General features: G+C 40.9%; 1 protein-coding gene across 18 annotated transcripts in view; it reads right to left on the bottom strand.

Moving 5' to 3' along the window:
- The window catches only part of DST (dystonin), a 522,642-nt gene that overhangs the window by 341,568 nt on the left and 164,921 nt on the right, over positions 1-16,153 (bottom strand). For all 18 annotated transcript variants that reach the window (XM_083177288.1, XM_083177291.1, XM_083177290.1 and 15 more), the window contains 2 exons: positions 14,351-14,428; positions 10,884-10,976 (listed from right to left, as the gene is read on the bottom strand). In XM_083177288.1, the coding sequence (XP_083033414.1) occupies positions 10,884-10,976; positions 14,351-14,428 (171 nt within the window). The remainder of the gene's footprint in view (positions 1-10,883; positions 10,977-14,350; positions 14,429-16,153) is intronic.

Below are 16,153 nucleotides of genomic sequence, written 5' to 3'. Positions count from 1 at the left end.
TCAGGGGGTGGTGGATTCAGGAAGGGGGGGGGGGGCTGTGGGCACCGATGGGGGTGCAGCGTGGAAGTGGCAGTAGGCTCTGTTAGAAGGGGACACACGAGCCCCCTTCCGGTGGCTGGCGGAGGCTGCCGGTTGGCAATCTGACAACCCGACCCCCACCAAGCGAGGCCGGCTCCATCTGTACAGTAAATCAATATAAACAGTTTGAGCTATTTTGGACAATGCTGTAATACAAAATATTGAATAACATTAGTATTGTTATAGACATCATAATTTAGGTAGCAGCATGTCCCCATGTCACTTGGCAACACCGGTAAAATAAGGTGAATTAATGTTCCACAAGAAGCATACAGAGAGGAACAAAAGTCCGCCATAACTGCTCCACCATTGCATGCATATAATTAAATGCATATATACTGTATGTGCATTGTGACAAGGATCACAAACACAGGGGGCCAAATGTAATAGGGTGAGATTTTCAGAAAGTGAGAGATTTTGGGGGAGTTTTTCCATGTTTTTTAACCAGGTTGATTTTGCCATGTAATTGATTGCTGCTTTAAAAAACATGGAAAAACTCTCCCAAAAAAAACTCTCACCCCATTACATTTGGACCAGGGTCTCAGATGATGACTTTGTAGTTTATGCTCAACAGCAGGTACAGCATAGCAGGTGACATTCATATACAGTTGGTACCACAGGCAGCAGCATACAGGCATAGCAGACTCCTATAAGGCTCCAGTGGTCCCTAGTCTAACCCACACCCCTGGTCTATCTCTTGGGTAGTTAGGCCACCATTGAGAGCAAGCAGACTCTGCCACGGGAAGCCTTAAATCAGGACATCCCAGGTGCTGCTGATTACACCTGGGATTCTGCTACTGCTAACAAAACCTGGTCTGGATCCTTCACATTACTTTAATTTGGGGGGAAGCTGACTCTGCCACAGCATTTACTAAAAGGTGGAATGATAATCGAATGCCAACCGCAAGGACTAGATAACAGGGACGGCGGCCAGTATAAATAACAATATTGGCAACGAGTCCCCATATTGTGCATACACACTTAACGTTATCAGTAAATTATATCATTCAATCATGTCAGCGGGACCTGCATGTTCTGCAGACATCAATCATCGTTAACGACACACGTGAGCGTGCATTATTAATGTACACACTAGACAATATAGTAAAAGATATCTATCAGAAGCCTCTTTCTGGGCGAGATCTTTCACAATATCCTCTAGTGTGTATGGGGCTTTAGTCTCCCAACAAACTGCAGAGATTAGACTTTGTCGAAGCCGCTTGTTAATAGGATTATGTTTATACGCGTCTATAGCATAGCTGACCAAAGACTGACAGCACTGATTTAGGCAATATAATTTGTTATTAATAATACATCCAACTCAATGTCTAGGACACATTTGCTAGAAGGTTCTTATTCCGAGGGTTTATGTGCCTGTTTTAGGATTTTTGCCATCACAAATTCACTGCATGCATAGAACTAAAAACCTTCTAATGAAAACATCAGCCCATACACACTGACATGTTAAGAAAAGTGGCCTAACATATATCCACCGTCCGAAGGAGCAATAAGGAGATTAGATATATAACTGTGCACGCTTAAGCTGGCCATACACGTGTGTGATTTGGTCACTTTTCTCCCGATTCTGACAGATAGGACCAAGAAAACGGGTGAAAAGTCAGATCAGAGCCGGAGATTGGACCTGCTGCACAAATGATCTGTTGGATCGGACAGCCTAAGGGAAGCACCCAGGCGGTTCATGGGAAATCTTATGCAACTTTTCCCTCTGAGAAGTCGCTTAAGTTCATGGGGGCCTTTACCATTTACAGCCGCGCTCTCTCTCCCCTGGACTGCTTGCTTTACTACACACATATGGAAGCCGGTCCATGGCACATGGTCACTAAAGAAAGATGTGGTCACTTAAGACAGCTACTGCTAATCTGGCTTCAACAAGTGCACAAATCCTCAGGACACAACAGTTGTGATGAAATCATCCAGGAAGGTGGAGCATAGCACAGGCTGGGGGAATATTAAGATAAACTGATGTACTGTCTAATATATCTTGCACCAACTCTTGAAGGATATAGTTCTCTACTCCAACGCAACATATATACTGTCTACAAATCATTAGGTTGGAATATACAAAATATTCCTCATACTAGTGAGTCAGTGTGATATATGTATAAGTTTTATATATTTCATATCGCAAAAAGTTTAAAGTTAAAAAAAGTTTAAATCTTAAAATATGTACATAATCTATGAACTGTCATTAGACCATATGTTATTGTTGTTATTGGATAATATAGTGTTCTATTAATCCAGAGTTAATTGTGGATAACAATATTATATGCACGTGTGATCATCACAATTTGGGCCTGATTCAGCAAGGCTCGCTAAGCAGCGGCCGTTCGCTGCTTAGCGAGTCCTGAAACACCGCCCTCCACCTGGCCGAACGAAGATGCCCGTTGTTCCCTTGGTGTTACATGTACACACCTGTACTTAGGATGCTGCCAGGACTTAAATCTCAGCAGCAAGGGCTTACCCAATTGGCTGTAGACCACAGAGTATTGGCTTGAGAAAAACTGAAAAAACAGGGTACTGGAGACAGAGGGTTAACTGGCAGATACTGAACTAGGATGCAGCTGAGTGAATGTGACACCGTAAGGTAGTATGCAGGCATGGTGCAGATGGTGCAGCACAGTGAGAATGGAAACTGCTGTGAGCTGGACTCAGGTACAGGAGCAGAAACCCAGCAAGTAAACGGGCACAAATGGCAGGTAAAAAGGCATTACAGACTGGCAGAAAATAACCAGACAGAGTATCCACAGAAAACTAGGAAAGAGACTTACACATGGGATATAATCTACAACCAGAACAGGTCAGGAGGAAGAGCACTACAAACAGAAGAACCAACTGTATAATCAGCACTGGACCAATGAGGCAGCCCTGGTACTCAAAATATGGGGTTCAAACATCAAGAAGGGGGGGTGCCATAACAATACCTTTTTAGCAACAGTATAATTAGCTGTATTGAAAATGTGCCTTATGAGTGCAAGCGTAGGGTTATTTATTTTGGTGCTAACCCATGGCAAATAGGAGAATGAAAGGCAATTTAGAAGTAAAGTGCCTGTACGGGAGAGAATGAGACAATAAGCCATTACCCAGAAGTGTATAATATTTGGGCAATGCCATAATTTTTGTGCAAATGTTCCCTCTTCCCCACAAACATATGTTAGAATCCTGTGGGAATAGGTGGGAAGTTACTAATTACCACCTGTATAATTGTTTATATGTGTTTTCCTGAATCAAAACCTTGAACTTCAGAGCACACAGTCTGGTCCAATAAGCAAAGAGTTTGGGGTCTGTGTTTATTTTCTTTTCAGAAGACTGGATAACTACTGGACAAGGGGATCAATCAGCACCATTAATAAGGTTAGTATCTAGTGTCCAATAAAGGACTACCATATTGGTGTGTGTGTTAGGGTCTTGCGATTATTTTAATATTTCCTCTTCAGTGGGAGAACACGTCAGCGGGTTCTTACTGCCCGAGAATCCTGGCATTAGTGTTTCTCCAAGTGTCAGCATGCGGGGCATGTTTGCTGGGACTGTAGTCCTATAATGGACAACATTTCAGTCTAACTGGACACCATCAACCTCGCATTCACCACCACCAGGGGTGAGGAGGAAATCACTGGGCTTCAGCCCAGGCCTGGGGTATATGCTGGAGGATTGACCCCAGGGGCAAACGCAGGATTTTCAGAAGGGGGTTTCCAGAGGGGCGGAGCAAAGCATAGAGATGGACACTTAGGTGACCTAGTATATGCCGGGTCAGTGAAAGTATTATAGATAGACCAAATTTATAAAAATAATAATAATAATTATACACACACACACACACACACACACACATATATATATATATATATATATATATATATATATATATATATATATATATAAATAAAACAGGAGTGTAGACCCCTGGGCATAGCAATGTATTGGGGCCCCTACCGATCCTCCAGTGGTAGGGGTGGGGGAATCTTTGATGTCCCGCGGGTGGTAGGGGGTATTATATCAACCGCTCAGCATGTAGGGCCTGGATCAGTAATTTCTACTAATTACCCCTTTACTGTACAGATGGTGGGAGAAGGGGGCATTGGGCTGAATGAAGGGGCCCTGATACATAACTTCCAGGGTGGTAGAGGATGTTTAATATGCAGAGGAGGGGTGTATAGTGGAGTGGGCTTATTATTCATAATTTTCTGGTGGGAGGACAGCTTGCTTGACTGCAGATATCTCCAGTTCCCAGAAATATATTTCTTAGATTTTAATGGAAATAAAACTAGAGAATCCCACCTAGCAAATGCTTTTGGGTACTAGGGGTTCAGAGTTCAGGAGGCAGAGCAATCTGCCAACGAGTATATAAAACTACATACCAGGTGTGTGGAGCTGGAGCAGTAACCAGCTGCTGGAAGGCTGATATCTCTGGTTCTGGGAACAGTAAAGACAAGCTACTAGTGTGGAATAATGAGGGTTGCCCAATAGTTACCACTGATGGTGATTATGATCCAGTCCCGAAAGCTGAGTAGCAAATGGTCCTCAAATGAATGCGACTGTGGGGCCACAGTTGGTTGGAAACCCAATTCATGTGGTGGGGCTGCGAGCTGTTTTGGCCACAGTGTCTCACGTCGCTAGAGGCTCCAATATTGGGGATGGAGTCAGATGGCAGGTGTCCTCAGGGTTGGAAAATTTTAAGACCAGCTGGTCAGTGATCTCAGTTCGTTGTAACCAACCGTGATTCCTGCTTGGAGATGTATCCACGTGGTGTCAACAACAATAGACCACAAATGCGGGATGGTATATGGGCAGTTGTCTCTCAAGATTTGAAAATGGGCACCCAAAACGCTGGGGAGTCTGATTGATGGGGTCCAAATATATTCAGCTGGTCCTGGTGCAGGCTATAGGCTAACGCGTTTCGCTGCTTGTAGCAGTGCAGCTTTATCAAAGGTAGGTACTCAGAAACCCCCCCCTGCGTGCGCTACTGGACCCCTATATAAAACTGATCACAATATCGTAAAATGGATCACAATATAGTACATTCATTTTGAGAAGTCTTATGCTTAATAATTTGTCTGCAGATACTATACTGAAAAAAAGTAAATAACTGCCATCTAGTGGCAATTATATAAACTGCAGACAAGGCCTACTTTAAATATGCGGATTAAGAAAAGTGTAAATGTTGGAAGATATGTATTAAAGTATGTCTTATTTATTTACACTAATGACAATTTTGAAAGGTAATTCCACCGATATAAAAAATGTAAATTTGTGTAGCAGTTTATTTAGATGTGATATTCTTTAGTTATAGTTACCTTGAACACCCTGGCGCCTCTAATTCAGCTAAAGGCAGTCTAGCACTGTTCTTTTTTCTTAAATTTATGGCTGTCAACTTATCTGTTGCCTCTGGTTGCAAAAATTTGAACATATTAAAATTGTTTTAGCTGTTTTTTGGTTTAGCTACTGTACCTTATCTGCATTTGGAGAAATCATAGTGAGAGCTTTCACATTCTTTTTCCTTGCTAATCACTAAAATATAACATATTATGCAGCCACTATTGTTGATAGTTTATTACTTTACTGGGACAATGTTTTGACCATTAGCATATTTATAAAAGTTAAAAGTTTCAAATGAGTTGTCCACATTGGACAATACCAGCCCACTTAAACCCCTTTTCCACTATACAAGCCAGGTCACACCTGGGAATTTGTACCCGACTTGAGACCCCTTTTCCACTAGTGTCCAACCTGGCATAATGGCGGGCAAGTGACATCAGGAGGCGGGGCCTGAGCTGGTGCTGGGAGATGAGAGCATCTCCAAGTTGTGGCTTTTGCTATACAGTGAACGAGACCCGGGTCACATTGATTTATGCGACCTGGGTCAAATTTATGCAAATCACATTATCATTGCCAAGCTTGACAACATCATGCAGTGGGGGTCATGAAAATGCAAACTCCATCATGTCCTCATTTTGACTTACTTAGGAAGTGGACAGGATCAAGAAGTCTGCCTGTTCTCTCAGAAAAAGTTTATCAAGAGTTTTAATTTAATAGATAACTAATAGCTGATTACGTGTTTTACTAGATAGCCAGAGTAAAATAACAGGTACTTGTGTATTATCACGGCGCCCCCGATTTCCATCGTAGGGCATTGTATGGGGTCGCATCGCATTGCATGCGATACGATCGCATACAATGCAATGCGACCTGATTTTTTAATCGTACAGGCACCCTGATGGGTGATTCCTATGTTAAATGCACCCCCAGACCCGATTTTTCATTGTACACCCACCCTGATGGGTAATTACTATTTTAAATGCACCCCCATTTTTAACGCCACCCCCACTATCAACGGCAACCTGAAGCGTAGCGAGCCCGCGAGGGGTGGCGGTCCGCGTCCTCCGACCTTTTCATACCCCCACTATCCACATCGGTGTGGAGTCGATTTTATATAGTGTGGCGAGCCCCGCGAGGGGACGCGGATTACTTCGCATGTATTCTGCGTCCCCTCGCGGGGCTTGCTGCACTCGCCATGCTTCGTGCTCGGTGGCTCGCCATACTATAAAAAATCAACTCCACGCGGACGTGGATTGTGGGGGTATGAAAAGGTCAGAGGACGCATACCGCCGCCCCTCGCGAGCTCGCCATGCTTCGGGTTGGCATTGATAGTGGGGTGGCGTTAACAGGGGGGGGGGGCATTTAACATAGTATTCACCCATCAGGGTGGCTGTACAATTAAAAATCGGGTCTGGGGGTGCATTTAACATAGTAATCAGCCATCAGGATGGCGGTACAATGTAAAATCGGCTATGATTGCGTCGCATCGCATTGCATCGCATGCCATTGTAATGGCATGCAATGCGATGCGATATTAAAATTGTAGTCAGCCCTTAAAACCCTGAAATCGGGTCCCATCGCATCCCATCGTATACCTTAATTAGTGGTATGCGATGCGATGGGCGCCGGGATAATACACAAGTACCAAATAACAACCTCCTACCAGTTTTAAGACCTTCTACCAATTTAGCACCTCTCTCTTAAATAAAACAAATATTTAATTTATTCTCCTAATTAGTACAAGACTATTTTTTGGCTTAACTTAATGAGAGTGAGGGGACAGTTGTACTTTTGTTCATTAAGAGCTTTTTATTGTATTAGTCAAAGAGTGTTTCGCAATGTGAACTGTAACAGGGAGACAACTACACAACTTTATGGGTGTGGCTTATTGGGTCAACAGTCAATAGGTTGACCCATTATGGTCAACTTAATTCACCTGGAAAGGTCAACTGTCAAAAGTCAACACAGTCAAAGGGTGTCACTTACAGTACCATGTTAAGCCATATGTGACCATAAATAGCCAAGCTTCACGCAAGTTTATTATTCCCAAAAGTAGTCAATGTGAAATGATGAAAGAGTTGAAAAATATGAAAAAACTTGTGTCACATCGACCATGTGACCCTGCCGACCTTAAGTACTTCCTACCTTGTACATGTTATTCTGATGCATGTCGAACTATTTGCTTTCGACCTTTTCCTACTATTTACCTATTTACTATTGACCTATCATCCAGATCCCCAACTTTATCACTATTCAGTTATCTTGTTTCACAAATGGAAACCTTAATTGATAAGCAAAATGAGGCACACTGTACAGTCACTTCATGCTTTTGGAAAATACCCTGAGTCTAATTAAAGTTCCACTCCTCCACAAACACTGCTAACTTGTTCCATAAATGCATGTGCATCAGTTGAAATCTAGACATACTTGTGAAAATCTAGGTGCAAATTGGGTCCAAAGCTACTTCTGACCTATATAATAGATTTATTGTTGTTTTTGTACTCAAATGTGTTACAAGAGGTTTATGCATGGTCTGTCAGCTTTAATAGGGCAAAAAGTTCAATACAGAAAACTTTATTCATATTTTTAAACCTTGTGATGTTCATATGTGTGTCCACCATTTTCACGTCGGCCATTTGAACCTGTAAAATTGACCATTTTATCCTTCTGTACATAATCTATATAATGAATGTCGATCATATAGGGTTGACCTATTCCCATGTTGATCTATCAAATGGATACCCGTAGAATCTATGTCATTTCACTATAAATGGTTACATCTGTGTTCAAAACAAATAGGACACTACCCTCAAACCATACACAACTAAAGTCATTAACATAATGGCTACTATTATATATAGAATCAATTCATACAGAGCCTTTAACCACAGCACATCTCTAGAATGTGAGAATTGCCTACTAAACAATTCCTCTCTGTACTGAATATATTGTTTTTTAATTCGATTAAAACAGAAAAATCCACCAGGAATATTGCATGGGTCTACAAAAACTACACATTGGGTCTTCTAAGATCACATGAAGCTGTCAGTGTCATTTTAACCTAATAAAGCTATGGCCATTTTAAGAGGTCTCATCCACTGACTCACCGTCCGAATGAAAAACTTAATGTGACATTGTCCGGACGAAGACTATTCCCTGTTCAGTCGGTTGATTTAATGAATCAATAGAGAAAATAGGAATAGGTATTATCCGTATTTTCGCTGATACGAAGTAAGGAGAATCAATTCGAACTCCTCTCCGTGCATCAGGTACCTCAATTTTACAAGGACTCATTAACCACCTTATTGTGAATATTCTCTTCTTGTGAAAGCTGTTCGAAATCATTCTTGTTATTCGCAAACCCCTGATGAAGTCCCGCTAAAGGGGCAAAACGCATTGGATATTCTCATCTGCTATTTCCAAGTACCTGAAATTCCCCAATGAACATTATAACAATCTGGAATAACTGCTACTACTGTGTGGAATAAGAGACTTTTTCATAAACATTTTGAATTGTATGGACTTTATTCTGTATGCTTGATTGTTATTTCCAATTACAAGTTACCAATTACAAGTCAAAACAATACTATTGGTTGCTTTTCTATTTATTTTGGAGATTTTTTTTACCTTTTTTAGCCATACGTAAAAAACTTCTGTGTCCAAAAAAATCTATTCATATTTAAGAACCTCACTTTCTAAATCTATTTATTCCAACTGGAATATGATTACGCTGTATGCTACTATATTGATACCATCATAGATTAGCAGCATTATCACACTATTTTAGTCTTTCTAGTCTTTCATCTTCTGGATGGAATCAACATTTCGATCACACATGAACTATTATATTCAGTGTTTTATTATATGTTAGTGTTTAGGTTCATTGCCCTTTTTTTATGCATTAACAAATGCCATTGTCACTTTCTATAATAAAAAACAGGAAACACTGAGAGTGAAATTTAATAGGACGAGAGATTCAGAAAGTCAGAGATTTGGTAAGAAATCTCCAGGTTTTTTTAAAGCGGCAATCATTCACACTTCAAAATCAAACTGTTACTGCAGTGTAAATGATTGCCTCTTTAAAAAAAGCTGGAGATTTCCTACCAAATCTCTCACTTTCTGAATCTCTCATCCTATTAAATTTCACCCTGGGCAATAATAGCAAATCATGGCAATAGATTTAGGGGGGTATTATTCAATCCCCAAAGCTATTTGCGACAATCCATGGCCGTTTACACGGACAGCCCCCATTTCGACTATCGCCAGGTGGGACATTGAAACCCGCCTGGTGATATGTGGTCAAGCAAAACGAAAACAGGCCAGGGTCACAGCTGTCAGGATGGATCATGACCCGGGATTGAATATCCCCTCAGTCTACCTGGACTGCGACAATTACAAATTTGCTTTCATTTGTGAACAACTCAGACAATAGACATAACGTAATTGACAAGCGGATTGGGTGGATACATCTCTAGGGAACACAACACTGGCTTTCAAAAGTATGCACTGCCAAATATGTCTTGCGGCCACCATCAGCCTTCTAAGTCATACTCTGGATTATACTTTTAAATGTCATACACAGTATTCTAGAGGAAGTCAATGACACTTTATAAAAAAAGATTAATTTATCAAATGAAAACAGACTAACATAGGCAGATAAGCAGTTACCCACACAACTATCCATCTTACTGGCTGCAAGCATCTGCTAACCACTCAGAATATAAATAACTGCCTCTACTTATATATAGTCCAAATGTTGTCATCAGACGTTAATGATAAAGTAAATTATATTTCAACAGAGGAAGGAGCTCATTCGGAATGGAACGCTGATGTGAGAATTCACAGTGGACTGCGCGAGGAGTAAGCCGCCGCCCAAACAAAAAGAGAAAATGCCCCTTGCAAAATTGTGAGAGAATTGCAAATGGATCACTGCTCGGCAAATTCATGCGCAATTCCCAAACCATAAAAAAGATTTTACTGCCTGTGCAAATGTGAGTCTGAGGCTTCCACTAATCTGCGACTGAGACAGGCTGGAAGTGGTCATCGCTGACATCATAAAGCCTCTTTAAAAACGCCTGGGCATGCTTGCATTTTTTCATTCACACCCAGAATTAATCAGGGTACCACCTTTAAAAGCCGTTTTTCTGTCAGTCAAACAGGGTATTATAATTCCGATCCACGTGTATTTTCTGTCACTAATTCCCCTCGTGCATGTGCAATGCATACAGTACATATGTGCAGTTGTTTGAGAATAGCTCGATTTACAAATAATCTATTTAGCGATTTATAATGAATTAGCCCCTAAGATATAACAAGGAAACACAGAGAAACTGTCCTTTATCTGTTGTTGTAAGTCTGTAACATACTGTAATAAACCATTCCTTTGAACGTGTTAAACATGTAAAACTGAAAAATACTGTATAAAGCCAAATGTCTGTAAATACAATATCAATAAAGTACATCAATATTACCTGAAAGTGCAGAATGATGGTCCATATTAAACCCAAAGTCAACTTGGGATTCCCATCAGTTATGTCGTCATTTCTTATATTAACTAGTTTTACCTGTAATAAAAAAAATCATAAGCAACAGCTTATTTATAAATGTAATAATAAGGTATATGATGCATAGATGCAGACATTTATAATCACCAACACTGCACTACAATTATAAATATAAGATTACAAGATTCTATACAAATCGGCGAATAGAGGTTTAGCACCATTTATCATTCCCATCTCATTTAGCGCTTTCACATTACAAACCATGTCAGACTCGGGATTATGAATCCGGGATTGACCTGGGTCAAACCTTTCAAACTGCCGCTCCTACCTCATTGAAGTAGGGGGGCTACCATTGCCGCATCTGCCTCCCCCCGCTGCTCACCACTGCTTCCGTTCATGGTCCCAGCACCTGTACAGTTGAGATGACAGGCACCAGTGCATGTGCAGTATTGGTGATGGTACTGCGCATGTGCATACACCCAGCTTCTATGGGCTGCAGCTGAAAAGCAGCCCAGTGGAATTGCCTTACTGCTTGGTGACTGGCAGGTCAGACTTCCAATAGGAAGTCCATGCCAGTCACAGTGAAGCCAGTGCACTCTCACGGAATGCATATGGCTGAGCACAGTGGCGGATTGCACCTGGCGGCTGCAGTCCTTTCAGAATAAACCCGGGTTTGCCCAGTATATATTGTATATAGAGTGACCTGGGTTTAACCCTTATTTTAACCCGAGTTGAAGTGTGGGGTTGCTCGACTTGTGTTATTAATTTTGGTGCTTTCGCACAGCACCTCGACACAGGTCGAGACGACAATAACCCGGCAAATATCTGGATTAAAAGTGTGATGTGAAAGGGGTATAAATTTAACATTTACTTAAAAGGTTAAACCTTAACTTTTGAAAAGCGAGATATAATTTCCAACTTGGCCACTTTAATATACTTTGTCCTAGCACTTTGCGTCAAAAGGAGATGAGAGTTAAGCTAGGTATGATCACTCGCTGATCGGATTAAACGCTCCGATCCCTGGAGTATTTATTTGATTAGTGTGACCCACTGTGACCCCCGTACACACTGAGCTAGAAATAGCTCAGTATGTACATTCTTCTACATACGTTCTTCTACATATGTTCGGGGAAGTTAAGAATCTAAAATAGCACATTATTACTATTATTATTACTATTATTATTATCATACTTTATTTTTATAGTGCCACAAGGAATCTACAGTGACCTGTTACAGAGTACATAAACAGGACAGGACACTGAGGCAATTATCAGGGTGTTCTAAGAAAAGCGCATGAGGAAAGAGGGCCCTGCTTAAGAGAGCTTACATTCTATGGTCACAGTATCATATAGTGGGGAGATAATGGGCGGTATTCAATGAGGCTGTTTCGCTAGGTTTTTATGGCGATTTTGTGCTGTAAGGCGAATTTCTGACTAAAACGGTGAATCACCCTATTCAATGACCACATGGCGAATACATTTCAAGGTTTTTTTCGCCATGATTCACCGAGTAGCAATCGCTATCTTTTTATGGTGAAGTGGAAGGTGAACTTTTAAAATAAAGTGTTTTGTTTTTTACAATTGGTGTCAAAAAATCAGGAATTTTATTCTGAGGAGGGGCATGCTATTTTTATTCATGTGCTGTAAGCACATGAATATATATTTAATTTTAAAAAAATATATATATTTTTTTTACACAGAGCAGCCAGCAGGGGGCCGGAGCCGAGCCGCTCATTAGATATTCATATATTCACTTCACCCGATCATTACATATTCATGATCGGGTGTGGTGAATATACCCGGTCCCCTGCTGGCACCCCCGGGGGGGCAGCCTGTGCTGCCTGGCTCCCGGGGAGCCCACCTCCCCCCCACAAACGTTCTGGGGCAGGCAGGGAGACTTCCATCTCCCTGCCTGCCACCGTCCTCAGGCTCCCTGCGGCGTCTGCCGCAGGAGCTCAAATTCGCCAGTCAGGGGCAGCGAGCCCCTGACTCGTTGAATACCGGAGATGGCAAGGCTCCGGAACGCAGCGAGCAGTGGCGAATGTGCAGCGAATCCTAAACAGGATTCGCTGCACGTCGCTGGTATTCACATTGAATACCGCCCAATGATGCAATTCAATATAAATCACATCATCAAGCCCCTCGAATGCCCTCTTTCATTAGAAAGTGGGTGTATCCAGGAGGTTGGTCAACTCTCCTGGGTGTCTAGAAGAGCTTGCCAAAAAATGGAACGTTTCCCAGTCAGTTTTGGAAGGTAGGAAAGAATGATCTGCTACAGTGAGTATTCATACGTGCAGAAATACACTACTTTTCCATGCTTTGATTTATAGAGTGATTTAAGGCCATTATGCCAACAACATGCATCAGCTCAATAGTATCATCATAGCTGAAAGACTTCCACTTGAAGAAGCCTAGGAGAGCATGGGTGTTCATCTGCAGATCATAAAACTGAAATCAAGTCCCAGTTATCCATAAGGAGAGAGGACTGGGCCTAAGTCAGACATGATTACAAAGCTGTTTTGCAAAAGGGCAAAACCATGTGCAATGAAGGTGGGATAAATGTAACATGCACAAAGAGAGTTAGATTTGGGTGGGGGGTGTTTCAACTGAAATCTAAATTACAATATAACAATAATGCAGTCAGTATTTACCCTGCACAGAAACAAGATAACTCACCCAAATCTCTCTCTGCACATGTTACATCTGTCCCACCTGCAGTGCACAAGTGCCCATATTGTGAACAAATTTGCCCTGCAATCAGGTCTGAATTAGGCCCACTGCAAGTGGGAAGAAATGCCTAGAAAGAGATAACTTATTTTGTATACTGATCACGTGAACTTTGCCATATACAAGTGTTGGCACCCAGAATCTCCACCTTATTTCATCTTTTTAAATTTAGATGTAGACAAACGATGGTCACCTTATTTATTTTCATGTATTTCTCACATGTAACAAAGCTACAAAGGGGACCTGTTCTTACATTTGTTTTTTTTACCAGTCCCACCTCCTCTGTATATCACCTTATTTAAATATTAACAAAGTACCTATACTTACTAACCAGAGCCCATATACTGTCAATGGGTGCAGTCTATAAGCCGTTACAGTTTCTAGATTCTGGCTTCCAGTACTCACCTATTGTCCATTTATAAGGAACTTTATCATTATATCTATACTAGAAAGCACCATAAAAGAAAATTATTTCTGTGTAAGCGTGGGAAAGCAAGAATCTGGCAATGCTGTCAGTCTATAGCAGGTCCAGGGAACATGGTCATCAGATCGGTACTGGGCAGAGCCTGCAAGGTAAGTATAGTACCTCTAATGTACTATATATAATCATTTTACAAGGGCAAACTGCTTTTTTCAAAGCCAGAATACAGAGGTAGGATTTGCCAGTTAGAAAAAAACATGCAAAACAAACAGTAATATATTTATTACCTGACGCTTTTTCAAATAATCAAGTGCAATTTGTACATTCTGTAGTCTATGGAAACGCATTCTGCCTTTTTCCCGAGGCTAAAGATAGAGAAAAGAAGAAAGCATTGTAAGATAATCTTAACACATTTATAGCTACTTGTAACTGACAATGCCCCTTATGTAATCACCAAATAAATGTGACAAATCAAGAAATTTAAATATATTCAGTAAGATTAAGTCTGAATGGAAACGGTCTCACCCCATCATTTCAGTAGTGCTCTTATGTTAAATGTAGGGTAATGAACGCCAATCTAAAAATAAGGATATTCTAAGCTACAAAGGAGTATGCCCATATAATTATACTATTCGCAAGTGACTTCTAATATCCATAATAGGGGCGCAATATTTCTTATAATACACAAATTCACCATTTATTCAGATATAAGGGGGTATTCAATATGAGCTGATATTTCCTGACAGGGGAATATTGTCATTCACCAATTAACGGCAGCATTGAAGTGTGTCAGATCCGACATTTTTTTAAAGATTTGACAGAAACGGAAGGTTTTCGACAATCTGCGGCCATTTTTGCAGATCCACGGACTTTCTGACAATCGACAGCTGAATATTAAATGGTCGAATTACTGTCGGATCAGATGAATCCTACGTTGAATACCCCATAATATATGAAAATATTATCACTTGTGTATTAATGAAGAGTACAGTACTAATTAGGATTAGCGTATAACTGAAAACATTGGCAGCATATAAATAAACATTATTGCATTCACATAAGAATATTACTTATGAATGATTACATATGGCCTTAAAATGTGTTTTCTCTGCATTCATTTTATCTCTAGATGTGAAATTCTTGCTTCTTTGTGTTCAATTAATATGTATAACTAAATATAAACTGTCTAGGTTATAGTATTTCAGACAATAATCAATCTGCTAAATTTGTTGACTTCGCAATCAACCGTCTCACAAAAACATTGCAAGTAGTACTCACTACATCTGTGTTTCTGCTGCAGTCTATAGTGAACCATAGCAATACAAGCTTTCAAGATATCTTCAAAAAATCAACCAATGAAAGACGTACTACTACATGTGAATCTTCACAAATGTGTAATTCACTAGTGAATACATCTGTGCTCCAGCATGAAGAATGGAAATCATGTACTGCTAGGGTTTTGTGAGGACTAAACACTTCCCTATATGCTTCTGGGTACAGTAATGATGACAAGGATACGGAGTGATCATTAGTGCAGCAAAACTATCAAGCATGGCGCCGTGCGTCTGAGTCCCCTTGCGGGGCTCGCTTCGCTCGCCCACGCTGCGGGGTCGGTGGCTCGCTACGCTCGCCACGCTATTTAAAATCAACTCCATGCCAACATGGATAGGGGAGGTATGAACTATCCATGTTGGCATGCCGTTAAGTTCCTTTATTTTACATAGTTTGTGGCGAGCGTAGAAGCCGGAAGTAGCACGGCGCCATGCTGGCGCCGTGAAAGTAAAGAAGTACCCAAACCAGTAACCCAAACAGACTGTATTAAAGACAACTCTTCAAAAAGTCTAAATCCATAAACCACTTATGTGGCCAATGGTTTGTAATAATGTTACTACAGTGAAGACATCATGCCAACTGAGCCACTATTCAATCAGATATCTCAGCACATTTATTTTCCAAATGTTCAACTTTTTAAGTTTGATGACCAGCTGCCTGTACATTATAATGTTATTTATTCCTTTTGTGGTGTCCATAGTAAATGGCATGGATGTTCTTCTATTGGCCACACATACCTGGTGCTTTATCCAAACACC

The sequence above is a fragment of the Crinia signifera genome, chromosome 3 (genome assembly GCF_055691185.1).
Source record: "Crinia signifera chromosome 3, ASM5569118v1, whole genome shotgun sequence".
In the NCBI taxonomy this organism is placed as follows: Eukaryota; Metazoa; Chordata; class Amphibia; order Anura; family Myobatrachidae; genus Crinia; species Crinia signifera.
This window is presented reverse-complemented; position numbering and strand designations above follow the sequence as displayed.